Source organism: Tachysurus fulvidraco, chromosome 2 (assembly GCF_022655615.1).
Source record: "Tachysurus fulvidraco isolate hzauxx_2018 chromosome 2, HZAU_PFXX_2.0, whole genome shotgun sequence".
In the NCBI taxonomy this organism is placed as follows: Eukaryota; Metazoa; Chordata; class Actinopteri; order Siluriformes; family Bagridae; genus Tachysurus; species Tachysurus fulvidraco.
In genome coordinates, this window is record NC_062519.1 from 5,475,190 (window position 1) to 5,495,441 (window position 20,252).

Consider the following 20,252-nt stretch of genomic DNA (forward strand, 5'->3'; position numbering starts at 1 on the left):
AGGATTCTTCACATGTTTTGCATAACTGGGGAGCAGAAGCTTGTAGACAGTTTGCTTTTACTGTGTGAAAGTCTGTATTCAATCCTTGCTGATAATCATAACTTATGATTATGAAAAAATAAGTGTGAACTATGCTATGTATTAAATATGCTGGTTGGGTACTTGTACTCATTTATCATGTAAAATGTACATTTTACTTTCAGGGTTGCAAAGATACACACACTTTTTATTCATACAACCATTTTAATAATAATAATTGTTCATATCCAATTTTAATCCATATATTTGACCCACATGAAGGGTGCAGGATCATTTCTGGTGCTATTAGTGCATGCATGGAGGGTATTTCATCCCCTTACAGTTTGTACATGACAGTTGGATATTCATTAATGTCATTTCAGCACATTTCCACAGGATGGAGGCAGAAAGGCGTTTGTTAGAGGAAACCCTTCCTTCAGCAAAGCAAATAAATGTACAGACACCTTTATAAATAAGAACAATATTTTATACTATTTTTAGCTAGGATTTCTTTTCATTTCTTTTCAAAACACGCTCTTACACTCTTATACATTGCACTGACTATTCCTAGAAATTATAAATTCAGATCACAAGACACTAAATTAGACTCCGCCCCTTTCCGCCACGTGCCCTAGGAATTATTAGGAATAATTAGGTAGAATACTTTCCTAGAATTTAGCTCGGGGTCTAATGATATGGGCGGGGCATATACATGTCCCCGCCCATTGTGTAAGCTACTTGCTATGATACTGGCAACAATGCAGGAAATAAATGAACAAAAAATGATCTAGAAAAAGATAAGACAAGATGGTGTTGGCTTGGTGTTTCTTTTTCTTTATTTACATACCCTTTTTAAATGTTTATAAGGTTTATTAGTAAATGAAATCTTTGAATGAACTATCTGTGGTTGACTATGTTAAATTGCAATTTATTTTATCGAAACACCTTGCTTTTTTTTCTTCGAATCTTTTTTTTGTTTCAAATATGTTTTTTATTTCGAATGTTTTTGTAGTTTTAAATTTTTTTTTGTTTAAAATTTTTTTTAGTTTCAAATCTTTTTTGTTTAAATTTTTTAGTTTCAAATATGTTTTTTTTGTTTTAAATGTTTTTCTTTTAGTTTCGAATATGTTTTTTTTAGTTTCGAATATGTTTTTTTAGTTTCTAATTTTTTTTAGATTCAAATATGTTTTTTTAGTTTCGAATATGTTTTTTTTATTTTCTAATTTTTTTTTGTTTCAAATCCTGTTTTGTTTCAAATATGTTTTTTTTTAGTTTCGAATATGTTTGTTTAGTTTCAAATATGTTTTCTTTTAGTTTTGAATATTTTTTATTTCGAATGTTTTTTTAGTTTCAAATATGTTTTTTATTTTGAATATCTTTTTTGTTTTAAATATGTTTTTTTAGATTCAAAAGTTTTTTTTAAGTTTCAAATCTTTTTTTGTTTCAAATATATATCGAATATATATCAGATATGTTTTTTTGTTTTAAATATGTTTTTTTTAGTTTCGAATATGGTTTTTTTTAGTTTTAAATCTTTTTTTTTTTCAATTTGGAATATGTTTTTTTAGTTTCGAATATTTTATTTAGTTTCGATTATGTTTTCTTTTTACACTAGACATCATCTCAGCCTCCCACTGGATGGGCGGGGTTTGTAAACGAGACCACGCCCTCTTACGCGCTGAGACGCGTCTAACAACACTGCGGAAAAGAAGTGTAGGCAAAAGGATAACGTCAGGATTAGATTATATATCGTTTAATCCTTTATAAAAATATACTTTTTTCTTTCTTTCTTTTAATTAGAACTCTTAAAGTGGACTGCCCGTGGTAAACATTTTCCCCCAGGCTCAGCGCTTTATAGTCTTTTGGAGAAGTAAACTGGATGTCTACATTTTTCCTGTTCAAATTAAAAATAAAATCCTGCTCCCATGCAAACTTGTGTCGGAAGTAATGAAGTATCCGGGTAAGAAAAAGAACTTATTTTTTTTAGCTTGTTTGTAAATGTCATTCTGAATGACATCAACTTTTATTCCCTTTATAATAAACAGAATGAAGTAACTCAGTCCTAAAAGGTCTGTTGAAACTCATCATGGCTTAAATTCACCTTCTTGTATCTTACAGTAAAGAATAAACCTGAAATTTAAACGTCAGCCAACTAAAGAGAAAATGGGAATGAAATACAAATGTCATTAAATCTTGATTATTTTCAGCCATCACAAACAACAGCCACTGAGCTCCTCATTATTAGTTTTTTTTATTGTATTTATTTATTTATGTATTAATTTTTCACATTTATATTAATGCACCACAAGCCATTAGGAGTCACATTAGATCAAGGGTTTCTTTTTTTTTCTTTTTCTCTGAGGTCTTCTCATATGACTTCAAGAGTCAGTCATTGATTCTACAAACACACACACACACACACACACACACACACACACACACACACACACACACACACACACAAACACAATGTTTCATATCAGACGTTTGCAATTTCAGCCATCATGGTTTACAGGAGCAAATATAGCACCGGCTTGTGAAATGTCACTTCGTTGTGAGTTCACTGTCTAGGGAAAGCTACAGACGTGTGATGTATGTTTCACTGTATATCTAATTGTAGGCTTCAAGGCCACTGTGGTATCGGTTCTTTGACTCTAAATCTCATTATAGATCACGTGTCCTTTCTAAACCAATAAAGCGGCAATAGTCGATTTTCTTACTTTGGGTAAATAACCTGGAAGATATGTAGAGCGTAATAATAATATAATACATTAAACCGTGTCCTTAGCAAAAGTCTAATCATTTCCTGAACAAATTGACTTTTGTTTAAGAATGCATGTTTGTGTTTGGATGTGTATTCATTGTAATTTATACAAAACATACTAAAATGGGCTCGACCTTAACTTGTGGTCCGTGATATTGCAAAAATATATCAAAGAATTGAATAAGTAAAAATTTAGAGTAGTAAAATACATCATTAACTTTTTAACCTAAAAAGTATATGTACAGTAATTGTGCAATTTGGAAATGTTTTCCTGTCATGACATATAATGTATTAATGAAATTATTATAATAATAGATAAAGTTTGAGTCTATTTGGTGCCCCAGCAAGCTCAGCTCATACATGAATATTTCTGTTTTATTTTGACTTTAAGGAAATGTATGAATTTCGTCCTGCATTATAAGATAAGATAAGGTTATTTAAGAAGAATGAACCTACAGTGCTTTGTCTCTGTCTCAATCAAAGACAACTTTGCACAGCAGATATGAACCAAAACCGCTCACATTTATATTTAGATCCTACAGCATATGTTTTGTCCAGAAGGCCGGCTCATGTCAGTAGATATGATGAGCTCGTAAGCCACGAGGTCACGTGTGATTTTTCACCTGTCGCCTTATCAACAAATGTGCATGTCTCAGACCTTTTCTCCAGACCAGTTTTTTGGTCATTCTGGCTGAGCTGAAATGACCCCTTTGCTGGGACTGAAGCACTGGAGCATGATCATTGCATGATCCCTTGACTAATCCCGGCTGAATGTGTTCAGAATAATCTTTTAACGACTGTGACTTCATGAAATCCCAGACACGTTTTTCTCTTCTGAATGCCTTATCATTATATTTTATTAGCGGCTGATACATTATTTAGACTAAATGGTTTACCAAAAAAATTACATAATGCTTAAAGATTTATGTAAAATAGTCTATATGGTCATGTGTTCTGTAAGAAAATGTATATTTATGGAACATTTTTTCAATGAGTCTCCGGTTTCAGCACAATCAGTACATGGATTTTTTTTCTCCCAGTCCAGTTTTTCAGTATCATGATGACCAGCATTTTTTTTTTTGTCCCAAAATGTTATTAAAAAGATTTGATGATTAATTATCAGTGGTAAGTTAGTGGAAAGCTATTATCTTTCTGGCTAAGTAGTTCACTCAAATGTTGTATAAATGTTGTTTGTATAAAATAGAAAGTAAAGGCCGGTGATGTTTCTGAAATACCGATGGGACATCATGAAACTGAAATTACAAATGTCGGGGATTCCACAATTTCCTCTTTAGAACTAAAACAAAAATCCCACACTATCTTTTATATAATGCGTGATAGTTCTTGTATTGTAATACAAATTCCACTGCATTATGGAAGATTAGTATCCCACTGGGTTGTGTACATTGTGTACAAGTCAAACTACAATCCAATTAAAAAAATCATTGATCTTTATCATCAAGGTAGAGAAGATTTTTTTAGGTTTGAATCCTGAGGAAACTCTCTCTTACAGACACGTTGCTGGTGGAAGTAAGCAGTTTGGGTGGATTTATTTTTACCAGCTTTAAAAGTCGACTGATGCCGTGATGCTTATCAAAAACCCACAAATGCGAGAGAAGTACTGGGTGACGCCAAACCTGAAGGACATCTATTCATGTTTTTTTAATTCCCACACCCACGTCTGTTCTCTGAATAAAAAAATAACATCTTCGGTAAAAATCTGTAGGTTTGTTCAATTCAATTCAATTCAATTCAAATTTATTTGTATAGCGCTTTTTACAATTGACATTGTCTCAAAGCAGCTTTACAGAATATAAACATAGAACAAAGGGTTAATATAAAGAATAATATAAAGATTAATAGAATACAAAATTCCAGATTAGTATTAGATGGATTTAGTTCACAATGTGTATGTATTTATCCCCAATGAGTAAGTCTGAGGTGACTCAGGCAGCAGTTGTGAGGAAAAACTCCCTTAGATGATGAGGGAAGAAACCTTTTGGAGGAACCAGACTCAAAGGGGAACCCATCGTCATGTGGGTGACACTGGAGGGTGTGATTATAAAAATACAGTCAAACAGATGTTGTATAGATGCAAAAAATCCCATTGAGTTCACATCTTTTTAGTATAGCAGAGTCTTTTCACTGAATCGGCCTCATCTCAGTGGAGGTCCAAAAAAAACTGTAGGTTTGTTGCACCCCGCCGTCACACTGGTACGGGTTTTTGGCATAAAGTTGGAAACAATGTCGTCATATGCTACGGAATTACAGTTTCCCTTCACTGAACATAGAGGCCCAAACTTGGTCCAGCATGACGATGTCCTTGTGCGTAAAGCTCCATCAAGACATGGTTTGTCAAGGTTGGAGTGAATGAACTCAGAGGTTCTTCACAGAGCCCTGAACCCCAAATGGAAGACTGCATAAATGTATGCATAGCTAAATGAACACACATCCCCAAAGCCATGATCCAACATCTAGTGGAAAGCCTTCCCAGAATAGTGGAGGTTTTTATACCAGACTATAACTGACTTAATCAGAAATGAGATACTTAACAAGCACCTATGATTGCAATGGATCGTGTTTGTACTTTAGGAAATGTATAAAAACAGAGAATTTTTTTTTTTTTTTACGTATCAGTACCTAAAAGATAAAAACTTACAAAGATGTGGAAGTTCTATATGCTGGTTGTAAAAGGATGTGGAAGTGCGAATTTGTGGCAGAGAAAGTTTTCATAGGAAAGTGCAATTAAAGCCACCACAACTGAGTCGTCGTTAGCAAGTAGTGATCCAGGTCCCGTGGATCTAATCTGTTTTATGTAGAGATGTAGAACGTCTTAAAACTGCAGTTTGGGGCCAAAAATTTGGACTAAGTTCATTCATCCGATTTCATGTTGTTACTTTGTGACAGTCAGGAAGCATTTGTGTTGTCATTACAACTGAGTGGAAACTTAATCATTGTTTGATTAATCTTTAAGGAAAAGAAAAGCTGTTCTCCGTTGATGCACTTTGGATCTTTACTTCATTTATTTTTGATTTACAACTAAATAAAAACACAAAATTAGGCCTGTACACAGATTGCTATGTTTAGATCTTCTACAGTTTGAGTGATACAGTGAACTGAACAAACACTTATTTTCACTAGTCATTTTTGTGTGGCTCATTTTTTCGTCCCAGCTGTAGATTTTACAATTTTGCACGTGTCGCCTTCATGAAAAATCTAGACCTACTTTTTCAGGAAACACTTCAACATGCACTTTTTTCCTTATCTTAAAAAAAAAACAAAAAAACAAACAACAAAAAAGCACAACCTTTGACACTTTTTCATTGTAACTTTGAACAAATGTTTTAAACTCATGGTATCTTAAGTATGTAACCTAGTGAGCCAGCATTAATTCAATGTTCACTATTCAATGTATTCAGTGTTAGAGATTTAAGCACTTATGTACGTCGCTGTGGATAAGGGCGTCTGCCAAATGCTGTAAATGTAAATATATATATATTTAAATGTATTTCCATATAATCTATATGGAAATATATAGTTGAACTATATAGTTGAAATATTTCAATCATTTTTAAGTGACACATACTTCAAACTTTTTAAAAACAAAAAAAATCATGCGCATTGCACATTTTAGCACACCGCCTCCTTATATCCGTCTTTGAGGAGTTTTAATTAAAAAAAAAAAAAAAAACGTCCCTGCATGAAGAAATTTCTTACACCATGGAGAACAGTCACGGTGTTTCATCTTTATTACCATAATAAGTGCCCCACTCAGGTAAATAGAGCCGTGTAAAGCAATTACTGCTCCTTATTACTATTTACTTCTCAAGGGATTTTAGATACGGCTACAGAGTTGGGGTTTGATTAAACTTCCTGAGTGGGCGGAGTTTGCATGTTCTCTGTGTACTTCAAGGGTTTCCTCTGGGTTCTTCTGTTTCCTTCTCTGTCCAAGGATGTGTGTTGTAGGCTGATTGGCATCCTTAAATTGTCTGTAGGTTCTTTCCCACCTAGTACTACGAGTTCAAGTTCCTTGTGACCCAGAAAATGGAACGATGGATGGACGGCTAGATGGAAGGACAGAAAGACAGATGGACAGATGGATCGATGTTTTCTCTACGAAGAACCTCTTAATAGATGGATGTTGTACCACAAGTGCTGGGAAACTCAATCATTCTGATGGGCCAGCATAATTTAATAATTAATATTCTTACCACAAATTAGATCTAACGGTAATTTTGGCTGTAACGTTTATGTTGATGAGTTTGTGCTAATATATTATCATTTCTATAATAACGTGTTATGTGTAACGTGTTAGCAAACTGCTGAAACATCACTGTGGTATATACAGTAATAGGAATGAAACACATTAGGCTGTTAACAGTTACTGTCCTTTGTGTTGGATGCCACTGGATCACATTGTTGATAATTTTCCACCATCATCACATCCCAAATTTAGTTTAGCTTTAGCTTTTTGAAAAAGTTTTATGAGAGGCTTTGTTTTAAAACGGCACTTTCGTACACTTTGTCGATGCCATTCATAATGTTGGTATTTCTCTAATTTTGGACCTGCAGCTGTCCCTAGATTAGATTTGTAGACTGGTCTTTCTCTCTCTCTCTCTCTCTCTCTCTCTCTCTCTCTCTCTCTCTCTCTCTCTCTCTCTCTCTCTCTCTCTCCCCACCACCTGTCATCCCACATGTCCCCTTTGGCTCGTGCTCTCTCTCAGCTGTGATGAAAAAGCCTCTCATAACCCACCAGGTGGATTTTTGCCTACGTTGCCTTGTTATCAGCGACTTGACTCTTTTCCCTACAGCGCATATGTTTTGTCCCTAAACGGCTCATTTACCTCTCAGACGTCATTCACACTGATACGTCGTGTAACAGATCTGATAGCTGGGTTATGAAATGGTCTTGATGTGACTAATGGACTCATCGAAGGTGTCCAAACACAATGATATATATAACATATAACAATGATAGCTATGTTATGATGTAGCTCCAGAGCACCAAATAAGCTGATCGTCATCTGAAATTTCTCTTTATACTGTATTTTTCATCCTCTGTTCACATGTACACATCTGATACCGGTCTTATCAGGTTTTTGTACAACGCTGATTCTGTGGTTGGTCGCGGTTTACAGACGAGATCAAAATATAGGGATGTCACAAGGGACACAGTGACCTGCTGTAATCTTTAAACAGCTTTAAGAGTATGTACTTGGACAACAAACTGTTCTGTCTCCTTAGCGCTTATCTTCTAAAGATTAAAGACAACATTATATTAGTGTGATTTGTCTCCCTCTGTTTGTTTACTTATAAACTTAATTCTAATAGATTCGATTTCTAAGTTCAATGTCAATTGTCATTTCCTGTTGAAAGCACCAGACACATTCTTTTGAGATTCTGGCCCATGTTTTAGGCATGTAATGGCTTTCAGCTTTACTCTTTCAGGAGAGGACTTTCAGGTAGTCTGAACTCACTGTCATGTCCAGTGAACCAATTCGAACCGATTTTGTGCTTCTTGTCATGACAGGAGTAGCCGTTATAAGAGAGATAAATGTTTGGACATAAAGTGATAGATGTGATCAACAACAGAATTTTGTCTTGGAAAAATTTCTCACTCATTAATTCCAAGTTCAAGATCAAAGATAAATTTCATAGAAGTCTGTTGACAGAATTCATCACCTGCTCTTAGACTTAATTGTTAGTAAGCTGTAGGAAAATTTACCAATTCAATTTTTTTCCCCTAAGTACAGAAAAACTCTTCACACGTGTGCTATGAGAAATGATGGAAACATGCTGAAATGTATTCCTGTTGTATACGGTGTTGAAGATGTGACTGAGATGATGTGAGCTGGTCGGGTGGAGTGTGAGTGTGCATGATGTAATGGTTAGTCTGGTGCTGCCTGCATGTTAGTGTGTCACCAGGATTAGGATTTTCTCTGTGTGTGTGTGTGTGTGTGTGTGTGTGTGTGTGTGTGTGTGTGTGTGTGTGTGTTTGGGGCATGTTTTTAAATGTGTTGGTCAGGAACCTAATGCACCCACAAAGATAGGAATAGTTTTGACATTGTGTGGACATTTAGCTGGTTCCCACTGCCTTTTTTTAACACAAATGTGTGTATGTGTGTCTGTGTGTATGTCTGCGTGTGTGTGTGTGTGTGTGTGTGTGTGTGTGTGTGTGTGTGTGTGTGTGTGTGTGTGTGTGTGTGTGTGTATGGGCTTAAACTTCCTTTTCTGTTTAGTGGAACATTGATGTAGTTGGAAAGAGTGAGCAGCAGGTCCCATGGGTCTGATAGGGAAACACACACACACACACACACACACACACACACACACACACACACACACACACACACACACACACACACACACACACACACACACACGCACACACACGGTAACTGACTATCATGCTTCAAGCCAAAAGTAGTTACAAAGCCATCACCCAAATCAGCCTACACTTGCACTTATATACACCATCTCTCATTCAGTGCAGAAAAACAGAAGTTACATAGTTGTTAAAGAGAAGTTAAAGAGCAGTTAAAGACCAGTTCCCCAGAGGCACAACATAATGATTCTGCCCACAGAACTGCATTGTTTCAAAGTCTAGAATCAGCTGACTGAGGCTCTGACATGTAAAAACCTGCAACCCGGATTAAACCTCGGGAATCTTTTGAAAAACACATCAACACCCTGCCTTTTTCTTCCACAAACATACAACCTATACTCACAGGCACTGGATCGCCAGCAAGGCAAAAAACCTGAAGAACATCTCACACGCTCATAAAGCCCATACACACCCTCGCCATTTTCTGAGCCGAGCCACAGACAGATTTCATGGTGTAATAAAATAGATTATAAAAGATTTTGCATGTGTTCATGTCATTTTCATTATCTTATTATTATTATTATTATTATTATTATTATTATTATTATTATTATTATTATTATTATTATTATTACTGCTTAAAAAAGTGTATTATTAAATTATTATATTATAACAATACTATTAAAAGCCAGATATTAGTCAAAAATAAGCTAATTTATCACTTATATATTTGTTTTATTTTATTATTGAAATAATTTTTAAGAAATTATAGAAATTAAAATCCGATTATTTGACCAATTTAAACGTGAATGTTTATAATAATAACAATAAAAATAATTTTAATTATTAAAATATTAAAAACACTATTTAAAAATGATATCATTTTATTGCTTATAAATACATTTGAGAGCTTCTACAAAATGTGCAAGCTTATTATTATTATTATTATTGTTGTTGTTGTTGTTGTTGTTGTTCTTATACTATTTGGAAACAGGTTACTGTGATTTTATCATGCAGCAAAATAACTATGATTACATGTCAGTCATCACATTTTAAAGCACAGCACTGTGTTGTGTTTCATTTAGTTTTATTTGTTTTATTAGAGTGAAATGGAGACCTGGTGTGTCTGACAGTGGCGCCTCTTCATAAAGCTTTTATTTTTCACATGCAGGTTGTGACCTTTATACCGAATTCTTTGAACATCCTGTTTCTCAGAAATGCCCTGCCTCATGTACGTAGTTCAGTAATTCCAGTGAACCTTGTGAAGTCCTGTGTTTCTCTGTTTACCAGCAGAGGGAGGCACAGATCTCTAGAGAGGACACAGAGACACAAAGACTGCTGTTGGAAGATAATTCAGTTTGGGAACTGATCAGTTTTTGTATAACAGCATAACATTTGTTTTATTCCTTAGTAGCGTAACGACAACACGACTTAAATCCTAGTCATTTTCAGAATTCGCCTAATTATGAAGACAGAAAAATGTCTGGTGTCGCCGCACACCACATACGTTCTGTGAGAAGTCAGGAAAAGATTTACGAGAGTCAGAAATGGATGTCTAGATGACTGACGGTTATTTTGTACTTGTGCTTCAGCACCGATAAATAGCTTCATGACAGACAGCTTTTAAAAGAATATAAAAAAGAATAAAAGTAGAAGGAGCTTTTTTGTGGTTATGGCAACTTGTGTTTTGTTTAGGAAAAGGTGTGTGTGCAGGGGAAATGTGTGTGTGTGTGTGTGTGTGTGTGTGTGTGTGTGTGTGTGTGTGTGTGTGTGTGTGTGTGTGTGTGTTTCCTTTGCAGGTAAAGTTCAGGAAACAGCTTTAAAGGTGTTCTCTTGTTCCTTTCGCTGAAAAAGAAACTTCACACGTGTTGCTCTTTTTTTAACCTTTCACCTGAAAAAACGTTTAAAAAAACCAGGATTTGAAACTGCAAAGTGAAAAGAATCGGTTTGATTCTAAAGCATTTTTTTGACATAGCGCACACACACACACGCACACACCCACACACACACACACACACACACACACACACACACACACACACACACACACACACACACACACACACCCACACACACACACACACATACAAAACAAAGTCAACACACACCTGACCCCAATATTCTGTCCTGACACAAACAATACCTCCACCCAAAAAGGCAGATCTCAGAAAAGTAAATTTCCACCCAAGAAAGAGTCGTTTTCTCAAAAAAGAGTTGATTCATTCAAAAGGCAAACTTTAATGTCTAGCAAAATGTGATGATGATGATAACATCAAAAGATAGATTTTGGATAATATAAAATCGGGTTGCAACAAACTATCATTTTGGAAATCAGTTAAGAACATAATCACTTACGAGTCAACCTCAAAGCTTTGGATTCAGTTCCACAAACTGAAAATGATTCACCTGTGGATATTTGTCCTTTTGTATTCGTCTAGAAGAAATGAAACAAATCAGGTGTTGAAATGCAAATCAGTTTTTATCGATCAATCGATAAATTTTTTTAATGTATTTTTTAGCTGGAGGAGGTTTTTCTGTGCATGCCAACTCCTGATTTGCTCACAGGTGAATCATTTTCGATGTGTGGAATCGACTCGGTTGTTGACTCTTAATTGATTGGTTACTTCAGTTTATACTTACTTGCAGCCCCAATTGATATCATCCCAGGTCTGACTGATTAACATGGAACATAATATAGATAATAAACACACACGGCACGTCGAATAGAAATGTATCGAGGACCTCTAGTGCTAGAGTGTCTGTTCCTCTTCGGACTGATCCCACATGTGGCAGTGTTTACAGCATGCTCGAGGCGTACAAGGCTTTCTCATGAGCCGAGTGTATAATTACAGGACAGCTCGCTTAATCTCTGCTGGCTTTTCTGACTGAAATTAAAACATACACACACACACACACACACACACACATACACACACACACACACACACACACACACACACACACACACACACACACACACACACACACACACACACACACACACACACAGTATATCATGCAGTCCTCAGTTTTGCTTTCATGTTCTCCCACATTAAAACATAAAGTCGTTCTTTGTATTTTGAGGTTTGATTTTTCAAAAGCGACACAAAATAACGTTTGAAAAAATTAACATTTTGGAGAAAAATGCTCAATAAATGGAGCGATGGAGGAACATGACCTGATTTTGTTGTGAAAGACTTATGCTTCTTGTTCCTGTGCTTCAAGCTCACTTTATCAGAATTTGTTTATCTGCCTTTATCATAAACATCGTATAGGGGACACGGTGGCTTAGTATTTAAACACGTTTGCCTCACACCTCCGCCTTGTGTGTGTGGAGTGTGCATGTTCTCCCCGTGCCGCGGGGGTTTCCTCCGGGTACTCTGGTTTCCTCCCCCGGTCCAAAGACATGCATGGTAGGTTGAGTGGCTTCTCTGGAAAATTGTCCGTAGTGTGTGAGTGTGTGAGTGAATGAAAGTGTGTGTGTGTGCCCTGCGATGGGTTGGCACTCCGTCCAGGGTGTATCCTGCCTCGATGCCCGATGACCCCTGAGATAGGCACAGGCTCCCCGTGACCTGAGTAGTTCGGATAAGCGTTAGAAAATGAATGGATGAATGAATAAACATCATATCCTTAGTGAACAAATATTTCAAAGTCCAGAATATGGAGACTGTATGCATCATCATCATAAAATGTTTCATTCTTTAGAAATGATAGAAATGATAATCATACAAAAATTTGTGTCATAAGAGGAATGAACTATCTCCGGATGTGCTGTGAAAGTCAGACTGTAAATAGTCACAATTCTCTTTCACAATTCCCTTAAATAGGTTTAGCAACCAATTATTTCTAGAGTAAACATCATCCCATATGTCGAGAGCATACACGTAAGGAGCGGATCAGTCTGCCCTGTTCTAGAACTGAAGAAAACATCTCAAATATGTTGCATGATTTGTATGAAAGTTATGAAATGCAACCGAAGTGAAATATAGGACTTTCCCTGAAAATACAGGATGTCTGGTCACCTTCGCTTTCTTCTAGTGTAGCTCATGATGCTTCCTGACAGGGACGTCATCCGGGAATGTTTCTCACATTATTACAAGATTTATTAACAGAGTTTGTTTCCTTCACTACTTGGAAAACCACAAGGCCTGTTTAAAAACAACAAAAAAAAAACAAAAAAAAAAAAAACAGAACAGACAGAACACAATGTACCAAAGTTAGGTTTTCCCAAATTACAGTACAGTTAATTCTTCCATGTGATTGCTTCAGACTGCAGTTAAATAACCACTAGGGGGACTCTTGATGTAAGGAAGAGTGAAGGGGACAGATGTTTATTCCAGGAGGGAGATCAGACTGGCAGACAAAAACAAGCCTTTGTTCATTTCATTACCCAAACAAGGATTTGTGCTACTCTCACTTTTCAAACAAACCAGGAATAAAAATGCGTTATCATCATCATTATTATGCTTTCGTCATCTCTGCCAGCGATTTTTAGGCCCTGTATGCTGTTATGAATTCCTTCTGAAATACATTTTCACGTCTCCTTAGTGCACCGAGCAAACAAACTTTCGGCTCGAGTGGGTGAAATCGTGCATTAACCACCTACTCTCGAGAGCTGATTACACGGCACCTCGGCCAAATCACACGATGGAATAAAAGCTCGAGCACACAAACGTAAGTGGTTATGACGGCATGCAGTGTGGCCTGCGAGTGCATATTAGACTCCAGTGTTTACAGCGCAGGCAGTAGGTGGATCAGTCCATATTTGGTCATTTCCTGAACTCTGGAGTCTCAGTGGGGTCCAGGACAGGACAGGACAGGACAGGACAGTTGTTTCCTTGAGTCGCTGTTCTCAATATCGTCTCTATTGTTGTGTTAGAGGAAACACGACCGAAGCCACTTAACACTTATTCGGGTCGTGTTTTGTTACATTTCGAGGTGTCTGTCAGATGTTTTGACCTCACAAAGATGAACCACAGCTTTAGAATGCTATTTCAGTCCAGGTCATCAGGCCTCAAGCTTGCGATGATTCACCTTCACAAATTTCCAGGTTGTCCTAATGTTATCGGGAAGACTGCAGTTATTTTCCATTTCTCACTTTAACGGAATACAAGCAAGTCTAAACGAAAGACTGATCCTTCACATCTGTAGTGGACGTGCAATCGCTAGGAATACACGTCTCGACATATTTGCCTTCTGTCTTATCCTGGTCAGAGTCGCAGAGGATATGGAGTTTAATCTCTAGAGCAGTGGAACAAAGCAGGAGAACTCACGCTGCACAGGATGCCAGTCTGGTACAGGGCATCGTGCATACACACCTTCACACCTAATTTAGTGTAGCCTGTCTGACTAATTTTATAGGAGGGTTGGAGAAAACCAGTCGCCTGGAGGAAACCGACTTAAACACAGGAAGAATCTCACACAGCCACTCGCCCACCCTGTGCCCACCCTTTACATTTACATTTACATTTTACGACTTACAATTTTATCTCATTTTATACAACTGAGCTTGATGATTAAGGGCCGTGCTCAGGGGCTCAGTGGTGGCAGCTTGGAGGGCACTGTACATGCCCCGCCCATCGCCCACCTCCAATGGTCTTATTAAAAAAAGAAGAAAAATAAAGGAATAAACCATACAGACAGTGAACTTTTCAACTTTTCTACTCTTTTTTCTTTTTTTTAAATTCCAACTCATACTAACAGATATAACAACGTAAATCAGAGTGCAGTCATTTTTTCAGTGTAACCAAAATAAAACACTGCCACTTGCCCACCCTGTGCCAACTCTGTGCCTAGAAGTCACATTTACAAAAGACAGGAATATATTGTATAGTTACAGGTAATTTAGATCCAAAACTCAGGGATACAATGCAACAATGGATACAATGCAACTAATTATAGTAAACATAATATATAGAGGTACTGTATACAGACAAAACCAATTATGGAGGAAGAGGAAAAGGGAATAAATCACACAGCAATGACCTGAGTTCAGCCTCAGTCCAAAGCCCTTAGAGTTTTGCTACTTTCGTTAGTATAAACTTACTCTGAATGTTGCAAAGTACTAACACTGGAGAGTCAGTAAATAAATACATAGGAAACGTCACCATATCAACGATTACACAACTTCCAAACAACAGTACAGGAGTGACGATAGCCAACTTTACCGCTTTAATGCTTGTTTATATCGCTGTAGCGTTTATGGTGAAAAAACGGATTCGACTTAATCTAACGTTCATCATCTCTGAACTTCCTGTATACGTGAATGATTATCAACCTCAATGGCAGACGACCTTATTTAGAGCGACTTATAATTTCTTCTCATTTTGTACAACCGAGCAACTGAGGGTTAAGGACCTTGTTCAAGGGCCCAGCAGTGGCAGTTTGACGGACTTAGGATTTGAACTCACAAAGTTCTGATTAGTAATCCACTAAAGTAACCACTAAGCTACCTCATTCATTTATTAACACTGAGGCTGTAAGGACACAATAATAACATAATAATAATGATCATAATAACACGATAAGGACATAATAATAATCTATTTTTGCTACATTCTTTCTGCTGCTTATCTCTCAGTGCAGGGAAATGGGTTGAAATCATTGTCCATTGTTGTGTTAAGCTGAACAGAGAGGGAACATGAGCAGTGCTCTATTTATCGATTCACCTACATCACAGTATTGATAACTTTACACCAACTGAGAAAGGAGCTACAGGGAGTGAGAATGGAGTGTGTGTATGTGTGTGTGTGTGTGTGTGTGTGTGTGTGTGTGTGTGTGTGTGTAAACCCAGACTGGCTATCTAAGGATGCATTTTATCAAGCATCACGAGCCTCACTGGTCTCTGGTCAATGTACAGTTATCAATCCAGCGCTCCAAATCATGACCTTTAAAGGTTGCGGGAAAGAGGATTCTGCAGATAAAGCGGGAAGAGCCAGCTTCATCATCAGACACCGGCGGAAGACGAGGTGTCTCAGAGATAACACGTCGGTACAAATCACACCGAGTAGATTGGCGAATGCGAGGGCCTGTAAATGACTCTGCAGCGAAAAGCACCTCGGGTTTAATTATCGATCAGCGTTTCAAGGAAGTGCAGGGCAATAAATCAGGATTTCACAACTGTAGCACTGCTCTAACAAGCAGGAAGTGAAATAAGTGAAACAAATGAGGGATTAAAAAGGTTCAGCTCTGAAAATTTTTTGAAACTTTTCCTGTAAGATTCTTTAACACTAACATTTGTCACACTGAGAATTTTCTTGATTTTCTTAATAATCATGTTGTTGGCTTGTGATGAGCAGTATCCTAGTTTAACAATGCTGCTTTGTTTCTCCAGACTCAGATTTGGAAGCGCTTGTTTAGAAATTTAAAGAAATTAGCATTAGCACTAGTAGAAATCTGTGTCTACCAAGTGTACAGGTCTCCTACAGGTCATATCATCAAGCGTGGATGCTTTTTTTACTAAATTATTCCGTCTTTTAAAGCCGAGCCGATAACTTACCTCAATATAGTCACCTTCATTCAGATGCATTCAGACTTTTTCCCCATGAGGCTTACTTCCCTAAGAGTCTCATCATTGTTGTTTTATTTAATAGAGTAATAGAGGATTTTTTTATAATGCGTTTGGTTTTAATATAGCTGCTGGAAAAGAGAACCCCAGGCAGAATGTTACAGATGTTGCTGAAGAGAGTCTTTATGGATTCATGTGTCATTTGGTTAACGTTTTTTTTTACCTGTACCATCCGTTCCATCCACTCGTCACAGAAATTTGCAATTAATGTAAACAAAGGAATGTTTTTTTGACTGTGAGTCTGATATAAAATGAGTGTGGACTTGTGTTTTTGCCTCTGATTATAACCTTAGACAGGATTTTAGTGGTTGATGGTAGCGGCTTTCAATTGGAGTGGCTTAGGAACAAGCACTTGGGGCATCTCAGAGAGAAGAAATGGGCTGGATAACATGTTGTTTCTATCATAGGAGATAAAAACTGAAAAAAAATCTATTAATATATTAGCTTATGCTTAGCCGTGAGTATCTACGTTCATATGAGTCATTAATCAACACTGTGGATTGACATGACAACAACATTTAATGCTGAACAAAACAAAACACAACAAAACAGGCTCAAAATCCATTTCCTTGGTTACTGGGTAAAAGACAAGCTGTTGTGAAAAAATGAAGACCACACTTTTGGTCTATTAATTCGTGAGAACTGTACTAGGCATAAAGGCTGCTGTACTTTTTGGTATTTTCCACCACCATATTTCACCCCTCACCTGTGAGATGGTATTTCCACCTCACCCCTCACCCTAATGCTCTATTAGACCTTTTTCCCTTTCAACCCTCATCGTTATACTTTCATTATAAATGTGACTTTTCTGACCTTGTCTAAGGTGTTATCCAAAGTATTATTAGTAATATTATTTAATATTATTTAAAATCCATAATATCAAAACTGCACAAAATAAGAAATTCTTTTTTTTTCCCCCCAGAAATTATCCGTAGTGTTTTTTTTTCTGTTTGATGATACAGGAAAAAAGTCAGATGAAGTTAGTCGGTTTGTCACACAAAGGGTTGGGGTGAACAGCTTAAGTTCTGTCAGAAGCCTGTCAGGAAAGGGGGATAATGCGTGGTGGTTCAGCGGGGGAAGGGGGGGCTTCCTCAAACACTGATAAACAGGCTGACTGATTCTCCTCAGGCGGAATGTGAACTTAAACAAAAGCTCCTGCAGGGATTAGCAAGTCGAAGTGATTGTGTTTGAGCGTGTGTGTGTGTGTGTGTGTGTGTGTGTGTGTGTGTGTGTGTGTGTGTGTGTGTGTGTGTGTGTGTGTGTGTGTGTGTGAATATGAACCCATTCACTGGTAAAAGTGATAAAATAAGACATTTAGAAAGAGTTTTATGATTAAACTGAAAAAAAACTAACAAAAAAAAACGAATCGTCTGTGTACCGTTGATGGATTTTCTCTTATTAATTATGAACATTTTGAAGATACTGCTCTTCAAAACAGCAATTATAAAACAATTAAATTCACCGTTAACGCAACCAAGGAGCCTAACTGCAGCTGTATGGAAGGTTTAATATCCATTTCATTTAGGAATATATTTTATTTTCTACTTACTAATCAGATGAAGGAAAGTGATGTAAAAATACTTCTGTATTTTTCCATGTCCAATCCTCCGTCTCTCTCAGGCATTCCTCAAACCTGTTATGTATTTGCAAAGCCGTGGGCAGCGGAATAGGCCGTGAGTGATGTGCTCTGTCATCACCTGTGTGATGTTAGCCAAGGTCTGAAAGCGTTAGACGATATTATTCACAGTAGTAAATATGCTGTCTGGCCGGCGTCGATTGATGGACAGAAGAACGTTTTACTCGATCGTGTTGCTACAGTCAGAACCAAAATGATGACTTAATTACTACAAACGTAACAAGCTCATTGGATATTATAAATTAATTCCGTAAACAGTCACCAAACACACATTTATACATTATTCAACAATGTTTTGAGACAATATCTATTGTTAAAAGCGCTATTCAAATAAAAAGTGAATTGAATTGACAGAGAGCAAAATTACAGACCTAAAGCCTTAAGTCCTGTAATTTCATTTATCATTAGACTGACCATGTGACCGTCCTCAGCAGCAGCGAGTGGTTTCTAAGTGATGATACTCCAACCAGAAGATGGGTATCAGGATGGATCAAACAGGTTCAGAGATACAGATTACATTTTGGCATCTTTTAGAACATTCGTATCGATGCTGGTTTACTGTATTCATTTCTGTAGGCTGAGATGTGTGAGATGTTTCCATTACATGGATAAGAAATGGTTTTTGATCTCGCACCATGTGATGAAACACTCTGGATCTATGATCCAAGCAGAGATATGTGGGCGATATGAAGCTCAGTTCCTGTTCCCACCCCAAAGTTAATCATTTTGCATTAATATTGTATTATAAATTGTTTTATTCCTATTTAAATCCAACACTTTTGCCCACAGTTACAATTTATACGAATAAAAAAAAACACACTGTACTTTTTCTTTATTTATAGATAAAAATGTTTGATTTTAAATTTACAGTAAAGCTCAAACTTGTCCATTCATATTACAGAAAACTTTCATTCTGACTGATGAAAAAAAAGTACTGTCACTGGAGACTGCGTCCATTAGCGTTAATTAAACATCTCCACATAGAAAACATACCAACAATTAATCCCATTTCTGTGTTAAATAACAATGTTTTATCAAGTTTATTCATTACAAGCCATACACATCCTTGTGGAATAAGCTGTTGCCCTGGAAGCAATAACATATTAGAATGAGTTTAGTAATAGAAAACTCAATATAGAGAATGAGTCAACGCCTTCTGACCAATCAGGATCAAGCACTCAGCAACGATATGCAAAAATAGTTAATTGTTTCAGCATATATCTGTCTTAGATGGTTTAAAATTTTTTGTACTGATGTCTCAGAAGAACATAGTCATAACTGTATCCACACCTCCTCCTGTTTATTCATAGCAAAAGATAAAGTTTGGTCATATGACCGAAGAATGATGGAAAATAGTTTGTTTATATTAATGTCTTTCATTTTTCCGGGAAATGTTATCGAATCCCACCCACGCTTACGTTTCACACAGATTCCTTCCAAACCAGTCAAGATCATCCCCTATAACATCAAAGTCTGCACCAGCGTCTTCTATAATTTCTGCTGACTTGAAATCTTTGTACGTGTAAACACACGGATCATTCTGCTGCGCTTTTGATGTAACCCACATGCCCTTCAACCTCACAGACAGCAGATCCTCCTCTCTGTCCATTAGCATCAAAGGGCACATGCTAATGGCAGTAGTGTTAGTGGCTTCCTGAGGTTAAAGTGCTTCTTAAAGTAGGGTGACTGAGGATTTCAGTCATCGACTCTGGTCGGTTTGTGATCCTAAACTCTGAAGCGAATGTGATCAAAAGCATGTTTTGACACAATGTCCTTTTTTTCTGTACCTTTCGCAGGCCGCCGCTACAAAGAAAGAGCTCCTTCTCTCTCTTTTCGTCGACGGAGAGGTGGATATTCACAGGGGTAAGTTCTGTGTGCTTGTTGAAATCAGTTCGAATCTAAAATTGAAGTGATTTACATAATATTTAGTTACAGATCTCTG

At 36.9% G+C, this 20,252-nt stretch overlaps 1 protein-coding gene across 1 annotated transcript in view; it reads left to right on the forward strand.

The window, feature by feature from the left end:
- Positions 1-1,740: 1,740 nt before the first annotated feature.
- Positions 1,741-20,252, forward strand: part of arhgef3 (Rho guanine nucleotide exchange factor (GEF) 3) — a 79,830-nt gene continuing 61,318 nt past the window's right edge. The window contains exons 1-2 of the mRNA XM_027167762.2: positions 1,741-1,978; positions 20,107-20,173. Coding sequence (XP_027023563.1) covers positions 1,944-1,978; positions 20,107-20,173 — 102 coding nt within the window. The 5' untranslated portion in view covers positions 1,741-1,943. The remainder of the gene's footprint in view (positions 1,979-20,106; positions 20,174-20,252) is intronic.